Source organism: Sinocyclocheilus grahami, unplaced genomic scaffold (assembly GCF_001515645.1).
Source record: "Sinocyclocheilus grahami isolate Dianchi unplaced genomic scaffold, SAMN03320097.WGS_v1.1 scaffold576.1, whole genome shotgun sequence".
Lineage (NCBI taxonomy): Eukaryota > Metazoa > Chordata > Actinopteri > Cypriniformes > Cyprinidae > Sinocyclocheilus > Sinocyclocheilus grahami.
In genome coordinates, this window is record NW_015505755.1 from 609,844 (window position 1) to 626,550 (window position 16,707).

General features: G+C 35.4%; 1 protein-coding gene across 7 annotated transcripts in view; it reads left to right on the forward strand.

Moving 5' to 3' along the window:
- Window positions 1–16,707, forward strand: part of igf2bp2b (insulin-like growth factor 2 mRNA binding protein 2b) — a 38,175-nt gene that overhangs the window by 13,369 nt on the left and 8,099 nt on the right. For 3 of the 7 annotated variants that reach the window (XM_016239886.1, XM_016239888.1, XM_016239887.1), the window contains 6 exons: window positions 8,599–8,904; window positions 11,218–11,352; window positions 11,523–11,645; window positions 11,803–11,938; window positions 14,608–14,739; window positions 14,937–15,005. In XM_016239886.1, the coding sequence (XP_016095372.1) occupies window positions 8,723–8,904; window positions 11,218–11,352; window positions 11,523–11,645; window positions 11,803–11,938; window positions 14,608–14,739; window positions 14,937–15,005 (777 nt within the window). In that variant the 5' untranslated portion in view covers window positions 8,599–8,722. Of the gene's footprint in view, window positions 1–626; window positions 1,005–1,082; window positions 1,196–5,759; window positions 5,837–8,598; window positions 8,905–11,217; window positions 11,353–11,522; window positions 11,646–11,802; window positions 11,939–14,607; window positions 14,740–14,936; window positions 15,006–16,707 lie in introns of those variants that run through there. The other 4 variants (XM_016239891.1, XM_016239889.1, XM_016239890.1 and 1 more) reach the window with 4 other exon arrangements.

The window sequence follows — 16,707 nt, forward strand, 5'->3', positions numbered from 1 at the left end:
TCCTTCAAAAAAAGAAAGAAAATAAAAAAACATCACTGATTGGTTGTGTTGTTCATATGACATCAAAATAAAACTTCAAATTTATTACCAAAGTAATATTGTTAGCAAAAACCGGTGTCTTTAAGAAATATGGTACCACACACACACACACACACACACACTCTAGGTCAGCTCTTTAGATGCTGAGCTACAGGATATGGATACACACACTGGGTCAGAGGATGAGGATCAGGTTATGATGAAGATAATGCTTCTTCAGCCTCTTGTGAATCACATGATAGTCAGTGATCTGATGGCCAGGTTAGATCTAAATGCCATTCTAATATTATTAAAACGCATAGCAGTGGATTGTTAATTAGTCTCTAATTGCTTCCATTGAGGCAAACACTGACATGCACATTGTAGAATTTTTCTGCATATAACATGCATATCTATTGTATGTTTGAAATTGTCTATGGATTGTGTATGTGCTGTATTGTCTCTTTTTAACCCCTTCAGGAGGATTGGAATGAGTTGAGTATGTGTATGTGTGCATGTTTCAGGGCAGGGGGTGTAACCACACTTAATAAAGGCCTTGCCTCTGTTTTATAATCCCAATCCCCTCAGATTAAAGGATGACGTGTCTGGTAGAGCGCTACTTGGCTCAGACACTGGCCAGTTTTGTGTCCTGTTGAGTACGTGGGCTTTGATGAAGCAAGAGTCTGGAACACAGAGCATTGATGTCACAATTTGTGGAACTTTTTTTTTCACATCTAAAGAGGAATCTTGGTGTCTGATATGTAATGAATGACTAGCTGCTTTGTACCAAATCTGTGATACTTTAGCAATGAAGATCTAAAACTCAGTGACACCTCTTCAGTGGTTCGGAGGCAAAACTAACTTAATTAGAAAAGACAACAGGAGTTGTTGGATAAACACATTTCTCTTATGACAACACTTTCTAAAACTATTTTGTACTGTCAGTCTTCATGATCACTGGACCATCTGCACCAAGTTGGGAAAAGGTATCATATTCACTACTAGTCAAAAGATTGGAATCAAGATCTTTTTATTTTTTTATGTAATTTATTCCTTGGATGCAAAGCTGAATTTTCAGCAGTTACTCCAGTGTCGTCTTCAGTGTCACATGATCCTTCAGAAATCATTGTGATTTGCTGCTGAGGAAACATTTCAGTATACCATTCTAAAGTTTTGGGTAAGTATAAGATAAAAAAAATCAATACTTTTATTGAGCAATGATACATGCTGTTCTTTTGAACGTTCTATTCATGAAAGAATCCTGAAAAAAGTAATAGCTGCTTAAAATTCAGCTTTGCATTGCGGGAATAAATTACATTTTACAATATATTCACATAGAAAACAGCAAATTTTAATTGAGATAATAGACAATATTACGGAGTTTGCTGCGGTTTTGATCAGATAAATGCAGCCTTGGTGAACATAAGAGACTTATTCCAGAAACATGAAAAAATCTTGTTGTTCGTTGAAAGTTGTTCTCCGTTGTCATACTGAGAGTGTTGTGTTTCAGAGTTCCTCTCTTCACTGTTTTGTTTTTAATGAGACAGTGAGGGAGGGGAAACTCATACATATGCAAATCAGACATGTTCAGTATATTTATGCAGTAAGTATGCCTTGAAATTGAAATATGGATGTGAGTCCTTAAGTCTCATTTGCATTACATACAGTGGGGCAAAAAAGTATTTAGTCAGCCACCAATTGTGCAAGTTCTCCCACTTCATTCCAAGCGATATATAATTGACAGGGCATCCATGGGGGGGGAGTGCATATGACATTTGAAGTTGTAGTAGAAATTCTAGTGCCCACAAGGAGGTCTCTGCCCAGTAGACTACTATGGAAATGCTGTAGATGAATTTGTGTTCTCTTTATTTATTTATTTTTTTGTCTTACAGTATGATACACCTATTAGTCCAGACATTTTTATTGGAAGAGTACTGGTTTAAAGGTATTTTTTTTCCCAGCAGCGGGCAGGGATTAGAACCTCTGCTGTTACTCCTTTCTCTCACAGTTGTTTTCTCTTTATCTCTATGCAAGTCTCACGGGGTTTGTTGATGCATTAATGTTTTAATACTGTACTCTGTTACATGCCCTTATTGATATTTGTCAAGTCTTATTGATTTTCTCCTAAAAACTGCAGAAAAAGTCATGCATTATTAACAATGTTTACACAAGCTGACATAAATCTATACTGGCACATGCACTACCCATGTATACACAGGTAAGGTTAGTTAAATGCAGGACATTTACATGCATTTTGCAGACATTTGTATCCAAAGCAACTTTTGCATTCAAGGTATATATTTTATCCATTCATGCAATCCCTGGAAATCTAACCCATGTTCTACTGTTTGAGCTCCAGGAACCATCCATCCATTATTCAAGTCATTTATCCTCTGTAGGGTCGTGGGGAATGCAATAGGTTTTGCTTTTCACTGTTGGAACAAATGGGAATGCAAAAATGATATGTCTTGTCGTCTCCAATTTACCTCTGTGAAAGTGAAAATGTAAAAAAAAAAAAAAGGTTCATTAGAATGATCACTACTGTGAAGTGTGATTTTTCTGAAAGTTGATTGGGCACTGCCCTAACAAACACCAACAGTTGTTGGATTAGTGTGTTAAACCTGTTTGTTGGGGCAATGTGATAAAGACAGTTGTGTTTCGCAACAGTGTTGATTTAGATTAAATGATTTGTTCACCTAAAATAAAAAATACAAAATAATTTACTCACCCTCATGTCATTCCAAAAATGAATACATTTCATCTGTGGAACATAAAGAAGAAACTCAAAATATCCTCATTCATTGTGAATTCAGTGTTTCACAGATGAAAGTAAGTCATCACTTTGAAATTGTTTAGTCTGCAGTGTAATATAATCTAAGAATTTCTAAGTAGAACTGAATTGCAATACATGCTATTTCTCTGTATATAAGGTAGCCAAAAATCATGCAGTGTTGTCTTTATAGCTAATGCATTATTTGTACTCACTTTGTCAAGTATGCTAATTAATGCTGTTTACTCTTAAACACTAATTTGTGCTGTAGAGGGCATCAGAATAAAAATACACAAAGCGCAGCTCATAAATAATTGACTGAGCTATGCGGAATGCTAATGGATTAGCCACTGGGGGCAGCAGGATGCTGCTGGGGTAAAATAGCGCATGTTGAATGCTAATGTGGCAAGCGATGTCCAGGTGTATGTGGAATGTGAAGAGAGGCAGTGATTCTATTTCTGACTCTTTCGTATTCAATAAAGAGACAACACCAGGGGCTGTCCATCAACCATGTTGACAGTAAATGCTGGTTTAAAAGCAGCAATTATCGAACACCAATCTGCAGGACACATGCAGACATTGGTGAAATTTTAAGTGAATCCAAACAGGGTTTTTGTTTTTTTTCATAATAAAGCAAAATCAAATTCAGTTTGCTTTGAAGTTACTTTGTGGTGCAATGTTGTAGCACACATAAATATCTGGTTAAATAATACATTTTTTATTATATTGAATGAAATTAAAACACATTTTGTTTAATAAAGTCATTCATCTAGCTTTGTAAGTAAATAGCAAAGAAGTAGTGACTTCCATAACATACTTCCATATTTTGACATAAATCAAAATGTAACATTATCAGAAAAGAAAAAAAAAATTCAGGTGCAGGTTGGTTCTATCCATCAGTTGTTGGCTGGATTTTGAGATGCAAGCATTATATATTTAATGCTTAAATATATATTTATGGTAAAACAAAATTTTTTAAATAAAACAAATGCATTAATGAATCGATTAATCATTTAAAATAATATTACAATAATATTGGGGTTTGAAATGAACATTTTCACTCACCAGCCAATTTGGCTACTACATTAACAGCCATTCAAACTAAATCAGAACATTCAAATTAAATAAAAAATGAACCAGATTATCAAAATCATTTATATTTAAAATTATTTATCATCAAATGGCTTTCAGTTTTATGTCAGTCAGTCATTGTTTGAAATAAAATAATAGAGATAAATACAAAGTTCTGTGTGACTTCTCTTACAAAACAGCATTAATATCTTTGTTATTTCTAAATATTGCTCACAAAATTAGCCCAAATGAATGGGATAATGTTGGAGGCTCCTGGTTGGAGGACATAATTTATTAACCATAACCCATCAATTTGGCTATTGAGTTGATATGTATTACTCGCCATGATTAATTGTCACCTACATTTGTCAGGTATTAATTTCAAACCCTTAATATCATACATTTAGAAATTGGTCTAGGATGACATTTCATGCATACTATTAAATGTTTATATGTTTAGCTCAGTAGGTTTTTATTATTAATCATGTAACGTTGGAAGGACTAACATATAATATTCGGTTTCTAAAGCAAATCTTCCCAAGACTATCAAGTGGTTAGTTCAAAGTGACATTTAAGTTCAGACTCGACTAGTATAGATGCATCTAATGAGCCAAGGTAAAGGTTCACATGGATCACTCGGTGTATTAAGGGGTCAGTAGTGCCTTAGCTTTGATCCCATTGGCAGTAGCTCTGACTGAGATTGGCAATGGGACAGAAATGACCCCGTCCACTTCAGGGGCTCCCACACCTGCTAGAGCAGATTGTGAGCCGATCAAGACCTCCAGATGTCATACTGCTAGTATAGATGACTAGATATTGCAGATCTGATTAAGGTGAGGCATTAGTTGCTGAGGAGGCTAAATTCTTTTTCCTCCACACCAAAGCACTGAGGACGATTATGCCTAGCGCTTGGCTGTAGAGACCTTTCAGTAGAAAACCTCCATTCATTTGGTATACAGTAAGAGTCCAAGATTGAGACTTACATTTTTTTTGTCATTCTCCAAACATTTTGTCATTCTCTCATAATACAACATATTTTGTCCCAGTGGAAAATGCACTTGCTCTGTTTCTTGGCTCTGACTCTTCGCACACTTTCAGGACACTTATGCGCTTAAGTGATTAAGAGACGAAGTGGGAAATCGGGTTAAATCAGCTTAGAAGTGTCTCTATAGGCGGGTGGGAGCCGCTGCCACTTCAGGGTCCCTGGGGCCTCAAACATATCCCACATCTACCTGCAGGAGTAACTGAGTTCAGCAGGTTCTAGACTTTGTGTTGGTTATTTTGTGCCAGTCATTCCAGATTTGTTGGAGATACAAGACTTTGGGGCTGTTTGTCCATCATTCTGCTGTGCATTTAGAGCCTGAGGCTCAGATCACCAAAACTAAAGCTAATGTTTCTTGTAGCCTTTGTCTTGATGCCTTTGAGTTCATTTTGAAGATCTCACATCATATGTGATGTGTCATGTGCACGCTCTACGTGAATGTTTAGGCTCATTACAGTTTCAGTATAGTTGCCTGTATTTCTCTGGTCATGGCACTGATGTGCTTTGACAACTGGCTAGGTTTAGTCTGTGACTCATTGCAATAGATCAAGTTTTCCTGGCTTCTCTAAACACATGGGTGGAGACCCATCCTGACACCTGTCTGGTCCTGAAACCTCTATTACATGACTAACATTGATCTGTGACACCAAAAACGACGTGGCTGGTGGAGCAACTGTCATGGCACATTGGTGTCTTTTGCACCCTGTCAGGATAGTCGCATTGTTGCATTCTATGAGCATATCGTCTCCCTTTCTCTGTAAGGAGGTGTGCCGCTGGTGTGTGTTTAAAATAGTGGAACTTGACAGGAGTCTCAGCATGTCTGCAGAACCGGAAAAGCAGGGTGTTGTGCAAAGGTGATCTCTAGCAGCGCTAAAATGTTCAGTTAGCACGATTAATGTTTGTATCCGTCTCCGCAAACCTGTGGACACAGTGAGGTAAATGACTTCATCTTTAATACCTCAAACATTTAACAGTCAAAACCAGATTAAAGGTTTAGAAGTAAATATTATTTAATTATATACAAAATTCCTGTTGGATAATTTTCAAAAGACAGTGGTGTGAAAGTGGATTTTAAACATTTGTAAATGTTTTAATATTATTATTGTCATTTCATTATTGATGTAATTCTAACCCTGTAACCCTGTACAATATTTGTTTTCACAGCCTTAAAGGAACAATTAAATCATTCATTATGGCTTAAGGGAGGGACTGTAAAAATGTTAATCAAGTAACCTACAAATGAAACAAATACATTACTTGTTCAGATGCTTGGGGTTGGTGAGATTTTTAAAGTCTCTTATGCTCACCAAAGCTGCATTTAATTGACCAAAAATACAGTAAAAATAGTAATATTGTGAAATATGATTACAGTTTAAAAGAACAGTTTTCTATGTAATTTATTCCTGTGATGCAAAGCTGAATTTTTCAGCATCATTACGCCAGTCGTCAGTGTCACATGATCCTTCAGAAATCGTTCAAATATGATGATTTGCTGCTCAAGAAACATTTCTTATTGTTATGAGTGTTAAAAACAGTTCTATTGCTTCATATTTTTGTGGAAACATTTTTTGGAGGACTGTTTTTGACTATTTGAAACAGAAATTTTTGTAACATTATAAAAGTCATTTGTTTCACTTTGGATCAATTTAATGCATCCATGCTGAATAAAAGTATCAATTTCTTTCAAAAATAAAATAGTACTGCAGACATGCAGCTGGTAGTGTATCATATACCCCTGCTCACATGTTGGTTGTTGGCATTGCATTCTGTAGGATGATGACGGTCTATTGGTGCATTGCATTAAGCATTCAGATGGCATAAAGTTAAAAAACATGTTGAAATGCATGCATTCTGTTCTATTATGTTGCAATCCAGGAACGCTTCCTGTGTAAACGGTTATTTACTCATTCTGTGCTTCTTAGTTAAGTAACTGCAGCGAGAGAACTCCACTCAATGTTGTTTTCAGTAACCAGTCAATATAATCATCATACATAAACACAATTACAGTTGGAAAGATGCAAGCTTTACTTTTGAATGCCCAGATTAAAGACAGAGTAAATTCTACTATCTATGCCGATATGAAGTTTTTGATGTCCAATGCTGCAAGAGCAGCATAACCGATATAAAGCCGATATATGTGATTTTGGATGTTTGTTTTATAGATAGTAAATAACATATGCTGCAATGCTTCCTCTGTGTTTATGCTGTTGAAATAAAAGTCCTGGTGCTGTCAATATGAAAGTCCCACATCCAATGCTTATTGACCAAGCAAAATCTAATGCAGATAATCGGCATTACCTTGGTGACATTGGGTGACCACTAGTCAGTTCAATCTACTTTCATTAACTCAGGTAGTCTGGTCACAATAATGCTATTTGCCTATCTATGAAGCAGGTGACATGCCAAGCTGCTGGTGGTCTTGGTTTTAAGGTACTGTATATGAAGTGGTTGTTTGTGGATAAAAAATGACGTTTTGAAGAACCAGTCCCACCCCATCCAGCATTGTGGAGTTGGACAACACTTCACATAGTTGATGTTGCATTTATAGCATTACATTTGTGAATGAATGGACATCAGCTGAGAGATGCTGAGAATATTTGCTCCGGGACTCATGCCTGACTGAACACTTGGCCTCAAACAGTAGTAACTGTGTTCCCAGCAGCTGATAAAAGTCCTTTGTGAATGTGTGTGTGTTGGACCAGTCGCCAAGTCTTGCCAGCTGGTGTTTAACCCTAAACGTCTCTCATATGACTAACACACAAACGCACACACTTTCAAACAACTCTTTAAACCACAGATCTCCCGTCCTCTGTCATCAAATGTTTCCGGTAAATAATTTCGATTTCTGAAGTGGTTCCACATCAATGAACGTGGGGATTTTCTCTTTCCATTGGATAATACAGATAATAGGTTAACGGATCTGTTTGTATTTATATGGCAGTACTAGTCACAATGGATCAATCAAGCAGTCACAGTTTAGGTTGCAGTTGTAAAAGGTGATTCAGGTGGAACATGCAGTGCCTTGTTTTATGTATCTTAATATGTTGTACCAGCATTTGTAGTGAGCAGGGTTGTGCACCATTCAGAGTTGAACTGAGATGTTGATTCAGTTTTAGCTAATTTCCTGAATTTGATTTCAGCTATAATTTAAATAAACCAAAATCGTGCTCAAACTTTCTCCAACCAAAGTGACATCATCCGCATTTGACATCATAATTGCAACTTCCTAACTTGTGAATATTGGTGCATTCACATCCTGCTGGGAAGTTTGTATTTATGAGTTGGAATGTCATAATTATGTTTTGTTGAAAAATTTGTGTTGCACTACTGAAATTCTTCTGCTCAGTGACTGTTCACATTATTTGAATTGCAATACCTCTTCTTGTCATTTCACATTCAAATTCCAAGGCAGCCTGCAGGATGTGGCCAATTCAATTAAAATTCCTCAAGAATGAACGTCAATTCTTAAATTCTACATGTTGCCCAACCCTAATAGTGAGGTGGCTATCACGGCAACAGGTTATGTGAAATGTGAGAAATAAACATATAGTGATTTTGAAGGTTGGAATCCATCCAGTTTAGTAATCCATTCATGGCAGTAACAGAAGTCTTGGAGCCAATGTAACCAGTTGTTTTTTCTCATTGCAGTGATTGATCTAACGATTGACTGATCTTTTTCTCTCTCATTCTTCTCCAGGGCTGTTGAGAAGTTGACAGATCACAGTTTTGAGAATCACTCCTTCGGTGTGTTGTACATACTGGACGAGGAGGCAGGAAGGGACGGGGGTGTAAGACCCCAGGTCCCGCGATGGGCATCTAAAATGGGGACAGGAAGTCGAGAGCAGGAGTTTGGTCAGCCAGGGGCCATGGGAGGCCCCCAGGGGCCCAGGCATCGTCAGCAAGAGCTGCCTCTACGAATCCTAGTGCCCACTCAGTTTGTGGGAGCCATCATTGGGAAAGAGGGACTCACCATAAAGAACATCACAAAGCAGACACAGTCCAAGTAAGAAGTCTTGATATTTTAAACATTTTAACCAGTATTTGTTTAATTAGTAATGATTTCAATTTAATTAGGGCCCGAGCACCAATTAATTGCTCTGTTTACAAAGATGCAATAGCTATCATAGTTTAATATCACTAATACGAATATATCGATAGGACATTTATGAACACCTATAAACAATAACTTAACCGCAATTCGTATTTCTACCCCATTTAACCTATTAAAAATAGTTTTGCTTGTATAAATTAATGTATATAGGTTGATTCAGTGATGTTAAATCCTATTTTTGATTTGAATAAAACCAGTTCATATAGATGTTACCATTTTTTCAATGTGTAGCTAGCTAACTAAAAATCACTCACTTGATACTTTTAAAAGCTTAGAATTTGCGCCTCATAATAGTGGTTGACCGATATATCATCAGGGTTATATCATAAGTTTTTCTTTTTGGCCAGTTGGAGTAGGAAGTGGGACTTTTATGCTAATCCCAGCACCTGAGCTCAGACTATCTTTGTTTAAGTTATGTTTAATAATTAAAAAGCAAGCACTATAAGACTTAAGTCTAATGTCTAAAGAATATCTAAACATTTAATACCCAAACTTCATAACTTTTGGCAAATTTAGCTGTTAGATCTTGTAGTGTGCATATCCTGTATAAAAGTGCATGTACTGTACACTGTGTGTGGTGCTCTGTCTGAGAAAATATGATTGCTATTGCACACAAACTTAACAGATTACTGAGTGCACTGTTGGTTAGTGTTTTTTATTTTATTATTTTATTTTATTTGTGTTTAGTGATCTTTATAGTTTGTGTTTTTGAAAATTACTACAATAGGATTACAGAATCAAAACTTTATTTATTTATTTATGTTCAACATATATATTTTTTTATTGAAATTAAATAGTGTAATATCACATATATTGGCCATCATGCTTTCAAAGATATCAGACATTAAAAAATTCCTTTGTCAACTGCTACTTTATAATGCATTCTGGCAATATATGATAATCATAATTAGCATTATTATTTATTATATAACTAGTATAATAAAGCATGTTTTTTTTTTGCAAACTACAGCAAATATTTGTACATGAAAACCCCTTTACACCAATTTTAGGCAAGGCAATATATGATAATCATAATTAGCATTATTATTTATTATATAACTAGTATAATAAAGCATTTTTTTTTTTGCAAACTACAGCAAATATTTGTACATGAAAACCCCTTTACACCAATTTTAGGCAGTGTTTATTCTTGTTCATGTGTTCAAAAACAACTATATGTAGCACAAAGGGATGGAATATAGGGGTCTTGACATGTTTTTCTTGTTTGACTACTTTAAACTTGAAATTGAAATCTTAAATGCTGCTTGAATGACAGGCCTAATATAACATGGTAAACACTGTATCTTTGTGACATTTTCTGTATTTGTATATTTCTATATTATTTTCTTATGGTTATTCTGATGTTTCAATATCTGTTCTGTTTCTTTATTGGCCACTTCTGCTGCTTTTAATATTTTGGCCTGTCAGGACCTGTTCAGGCAGGAGAAAAAGAAACAATTTTCTAACCGTCATCCGTCGGCCTTTAGGAGCAAAAACTTGTGTTTAAGGCATTTAATGTAACACAAGAAAAGGCAGAACAGGGGTTTATGGATGTTGAATTGAAAGGATTTCCTGAATATTTTTTTTTTTGTATTTTAAATTTGTGATTAAAGTTAAACTTGTTTCACCGACTTGTTATTGACTTCTTTGACAACCTAAGAACTTATTCTCTTGGGTTATAGTTTCAAGGAAAGGTAATCTTATATATAAGTAATAAGTAATTCTTTTCCAGTAATTGGCAAATAATATAGTGTTATTTTAATATAACTGAGATACTTATTTTATTTAAAAGTTTTAGTAATTTTGTTGTTTTTGTCTCTTTTTTTCAAAATATGTTTATATAAAATATATTGTTTTTATTAATTTGAATTTCAATCTTTGTTATTTTAGTACATTAAGTTATAAATATATTGCATCAGTTTTTTATATTTTATTTCAGGTATATATTCAGGTATATATTTATTGTTAGGGTTTTTTTAAAGAATGAAAATTTTCTTTTTTTTTTACAGTTTTAGTTAATGAAATTAAATAATATATTGGCTAACAATATATTGAGCACTTCTAATCACTAACATTCCTCAGGTGTTCTTATTTCTGAGATCATAAACTATTCTTATATCTCCATTTTGCTCTATCCATCTTTATTAGCATGTGACAGTGAGGTTCAAAAATGTGATGAAGGTCATCCTTCGCTCTCTGTCTCAGGGTAGATATCCATCGTAAGGAGAATGCAGGAGCAACTGAGAAGGCCATCACTATCCACTCATCTAAAGAGGGCTGTTCACAAGCCTGCAGGATGATCCTGGAAATAATGGAAAAAGAGGCCAATGACACCAAGATGTCAGTATCTTTTCTGACTGTAGGGCACATTAAAGTTTTACATTTGCTTTAGGATTGACTTTTTTTATTTAAAACCATGTAAATAAGCAAATATCCTCATGTTGTTTTCAGTTTTATTTAAAAAGACATAAAAAAGGAAAATAATATTGTGTGCTCTGTCTCTGAATCAGTGTTGAGGAGGTTCCTCTAAAGATCTTGACCAACAATAGCCTTGTTGGGAGGCTCATAGGGAAGGAGGGCAGGAACCTGAAGAAGATAGAGCAAGATACTGGGACCAAGATCACTATTTCTTCGTAAGTTTGCTCTATACAGATCATCTTGATCATCAAGATTGTGGTTAAACAATGTCTCATAGGATGGGACCCAGTAATGGGATTGAGGTTCAATTGTTTATGTATTGAATGTTGTTCACCTCAAGTGGCAATGCTTATTTCCTTCATTTTTTCGTAGATTACAAGACCTGACTATATATAACCAGGAACGTACCATCACCGTGAGGGGAGGGGTGGAGGAGTGCTGTAATGCAGAAGTGGAGATCACGAAGAAACTTCGAGAAGCCCATGAGAATGATGTGGCTTCACTGAATGTGAGTAAATCATAGATTTTGAGGTTTATTGGTGGCTGGATGGTAGTTTGTTTGTTGAGTTATGAAGTAACAGTTTTATGTCAAGTCTCTTTGAAACAACAGGGATTGTGAAAAGTGTTGTATAATAAATGTGACATAAGGCCAATATTTTTTTTCTCTTCCTAAACATTAATCCTACAACAACATTCTGGTTTATCGTAATTAATAAAGGAAACATTTAACCATTAATTGCTAATCAAATCCAGATGGGACTTTTAACAGAAGAATTTATTATTATCAAAGCTGAAAGTTGACATATCACTTAAAGGGGTCATATGATGCTGCTAAAAAGAACATTACTTTGTGTATTTGGTGTAATGAAATGTGTTTATGCAGTTTAAGGTTAAAAAAACACATAATTTTCCACATACTGTACATTATTGTTTCTCATCTATGCCCCGCCTTTCTGAAACGCGTCAATTTTTACAAAGCTCATCAGTCTGAAAAGCGAGGTGTGCTCTGATTGGCCAGCTATCCAGTGCGTTGTGATTGGCCGAATACCTCAAGCGTGTGATGGAAATGTTACGCCCCTTAGTTACGCCGACTGTGATGCCCTGTCCGGCCGGAGCAACGAGACAAAAACATTAAAACCCATTATAAACGAGGCATTTGTTGCATCCAGTGGGGACATAATTACAGATTATAATGACTTATACTGTCTTTTTACGCATTGCGTTGCATCGCGCCGCGTAAACATAAAACCATGTCTGCATTTGTGATCGGAGAAATGACAAACAACAAGCCCTACTCTACACTGCTCAAAACTCGCATTTGAATCATCAGTGGCAAATCCTTTAAATATGAAAACGTACTTACAGGCTGTGAGTCAGCATTATTTCTCAGCATCATAGACTGTGGTCAGCATGTGCGCTGAAGGGGAAACAGGGGAACTGAATTCAACGGAACACCGGCATTGTAGTCTACTCTACCAGGATCAGGAAACAGTCCTCCATAAAATGCGCTGCACACATCTGAATATTTGGGTTGAACTGTTCTGGAACAGTGTTGTAAATGCAACTTAACCACTGATTTCTAGTCATGTCCTCTTTTGGAAGGCCAAACAAAGTAGTTTCGCTTTCATGACGAAACGCACAGCGTCTTCACGACATGGCGGCAGCAACAATACTACAGCGAGAATCAAAGTTATGCCTTCTTTCTTTGCGTGAACATTTGGGCAGTGTTATGCAAATCTTCCCACACAGTGACGTAGACATGTGGGGGTGTGTTTAAACAAGGCGTTTTAGGGGGGCGTGGACGAGTCTTAACTTTGATAAAGAATATCTCTTTGGGTTTGAGACTTCAGTCTTTGCAACTTTAGGGATCTTATCTATTCACGAACAGCTTGTAACACTCCAAAGAGAAAGGAAAACTTGAAATCGCATCATATGACCCCTTTAAGGGCAAAAAAGAGAAGACCAAAATTTGTGAATTCATAATTTGCATCACCATTAATTAGTTTATCTATCGATGGCCCTGTTTAAAGATAAACTGTAGAGAATTATGAATGTACATGAACATGTGCTCCAAACTGTACCGTTTGACTCTATTGCATGTTTTGATTTGTTTGAAACTGACCTGACCTGAACTGAACTGACTTCTGTGCAGTTATGTGGAAGTTTGCCCTCTATGAAAATATTTTGAGTTGCTGTCAAAAGTAAAAGCCCATGTTTACAGAACTTTAAGCCTGTATTCTTAGAAGGATTGGGTGTTTTATTTTAAAAATGTGTAATTATAAAACTTCATTGGTTGTAGAAAATACTTTTTCTCCAAACATTTCCTGGGATTGAATGCAGTCAAACAACCACCCAATGGGTCCCCTTTCTTTTCTGTATTGTGAAATATTTTTAAAGATACATAATATGACTTTGGTAAAACAGGATCCAGTTTTAAGAATCTCCCAAGATCTCCCAAGATGCACAAATATACTTTGACATACCATTTCAAATGATTTTGATGATGCTCTAAACCTGCAGCATTTAGTGATAGGCTGACAAAGATTTTTTTTGTTTGTTTATTTTATTTATTATTTGTGTGTGTGTGTGTGTGCGCGCGTCTTTTTCTGAGATGTTTTCTTGATTTCACTGGAGATTCCTGAACTTGTAGTCATCTACCGAAAGGTTTATTTTTGATAAAATTACTGATGTCCTCCAAGGCCAGTTAAGCTATTCATCTTGAGATATGAAAGTGGTGCCAGCATGTTGCCATGGACAGCAATGACATTTGCATTTTTGTAGTCAATATAAATATATATTTGTCCACTCAGTAGACAAATATACTCACAATTGATCAGAATCAAGTATTGCAGAGAACAATTTGATAAACACCAAACATATCCTTTAACTGTTCTTACGCAGTGTTTGGTTTTGACAGTGGCTTTAATCCGGTTTCTTTCATCTTCGTAACTTCGTAATCTTCAAACTTGTTTTGCCTGGACAGGCAGTGATTATCAGGCAGAGTGTGGATGTGAATTAGCATTAACTCAGTAGAATTGCATTCATTTATTTTGCTGATTCAGTAACTGTCTGACTCACATAAACCTGTGAAATTGAACGAGATTGATTTATTCCACGTTTTGCCTAAAGTCTCACTTATACTCTCAGATTCACATCTCTCTCCATATTTGGTTTCAGCAGCAGACTAACGTGATGCCAGGTCTAAACATGAGCGCATTGGGGATCTTCTCCTCTGGCTTGTCTGTTCTCCCTCCAGCCTCTGGTCTGAGAGGATCTCTGTCCGCCTCAGCCAACTACAGCCCCCTGCTGGTGAGCATCAAGATGTTCATGTGTACATCATGACACTTAGCTGTCAATGACTTGACAGAACAGTGTGTGTGTGTGTGTGTGTGGCAGTGAGTTGTCTTTCATCTTAGCGTGTATTTCTCTTAAATAGCCATCTGTTTGCTTTGCAATTTTGGGTTACATTGGTCTCATCACATCCTCCATGCGTATGTTCACCACAGGGCCCCCCATCATTATTGGGTAGTATGTATGGGGTTCCCTCCTCTGGAGCATTATCTCTTCAGCAAACAGTGAGTACTTTTATTATAAGTGTATGTCAGTATACTTCCCTCATAATGATGTTCTATAACTCTGCACACTGTATGTCATGACAATCTCAAGCTTATAAGAAGCTTTTCAGTTATATGATGTGTATACTTGTGGTATTAAACGGATGCTGAACAATAATGTGAATTTGAAATTAAGGATTTATAATAAAAATGAAATGAAATTGAAAAAAATATATAAATATTGTATGTTTTTTAATAATACATTTGATGTATTTTATGTTTTATTTTATGTATTATGCATATACATGTTGACATATGGCTTATTTCCAGAATCATTAGATGATATTAATAATTAAAGTTTAAAGTGCCCCCCCGCTATTAAAGAGGTCATGAAATGGAGAATCAAAATGTTCTTGATATTTAGACATATAAGGTATACTTCCCTCATAATGATGTTCTATAACTCTGCACACTGTATGTCATGACAATCTCAAGCTTATAAGAAGCTTTTCAGTTATATGATGTGTATACTTGTGGTATTAAACGGATGCTGAACAATAATGTGAATTTGAAATTAAGGATTTATAATAAAAATGAAATGAAATTGAAAAAAATATATAAATATTGTATGTTTTTTAATAATACATTTGATGTATTTTATGTTTTATTTTATGTATTATGCATATACATGTTGACATATGGCTTATTTCCAGAATCATTAGATGATATTAATAATTAAAGTTTAAAGTGCCCCCCCGCTATTAAAGAGGTCATGAAATGGAGAATCAAAATGTTCTTGATATTTAGACATATAAGAGGTTGTTTAACAATAAAAGCATACAAGTTTTAAAACTCAAAACTTACTGCCCACTTTAAAATATGAATTATTCTTTTCTACCCATCTGAAATGCCCAGATTTGAAATCGGCCCTTTACCATGTGTCATTGCTGTATGTAATCAAGGAGGAGTGTTCTAAACAACTCTTATTTGTCCATCAGTCACAAGAGCGTTATAAACAAACTACAAGAAACATAACTTAAAAATCTGAAACTGCAAAAAAATTAATTGTGTGCTTATATATATACAGTGGGTACGGAAAGTATTCAGACCCCCTTAAAATCAGTGCTTTTCTCAATAATTTACCTTGGCGGATGTTATAGTAAAAATGCAGTTTTTGAGTGTTCAGTTCAAATCAAAAGGCTAAATTCAGGGTAGAAAATGACCATTAATACAGTTGTTTCTGTTTTGTTTTTTGATGTAAAAGTATATACACACACATACATACATAGATTATACATCCACCTCAACAAACATTATTAAGTATTTTAAAAAATGCAGTGCCCCCTTGACCCCTTTAATTTATAGATTTCATTATATGTAAATAATTAACTTTAAAATGAAAACGTTACAAATTATAAATTAACTTTGATGGGAAACACTTTACAATAAGATTCAGCGTGTTAAGGTTAGTGCATGCATTAGGTATTATAATATAAAAATGAACAATACAGGAATTTATAATTTAATTTACCTAAGAAATGCTGTATAGCTGCTTTGTAGTTGAAATAGAAGTTATGCTGTAATTTTAACTGAAAATATTTCTGATTGAACAATTTTGTGAAGCTAATGGTGTTTACTGTAAAGCTGCTCTGAAGCAATCTGTATCGTAAAAGCACTATATACACCACTTCCTGTTCAGCAGTCTGAAACACACACAGACAGC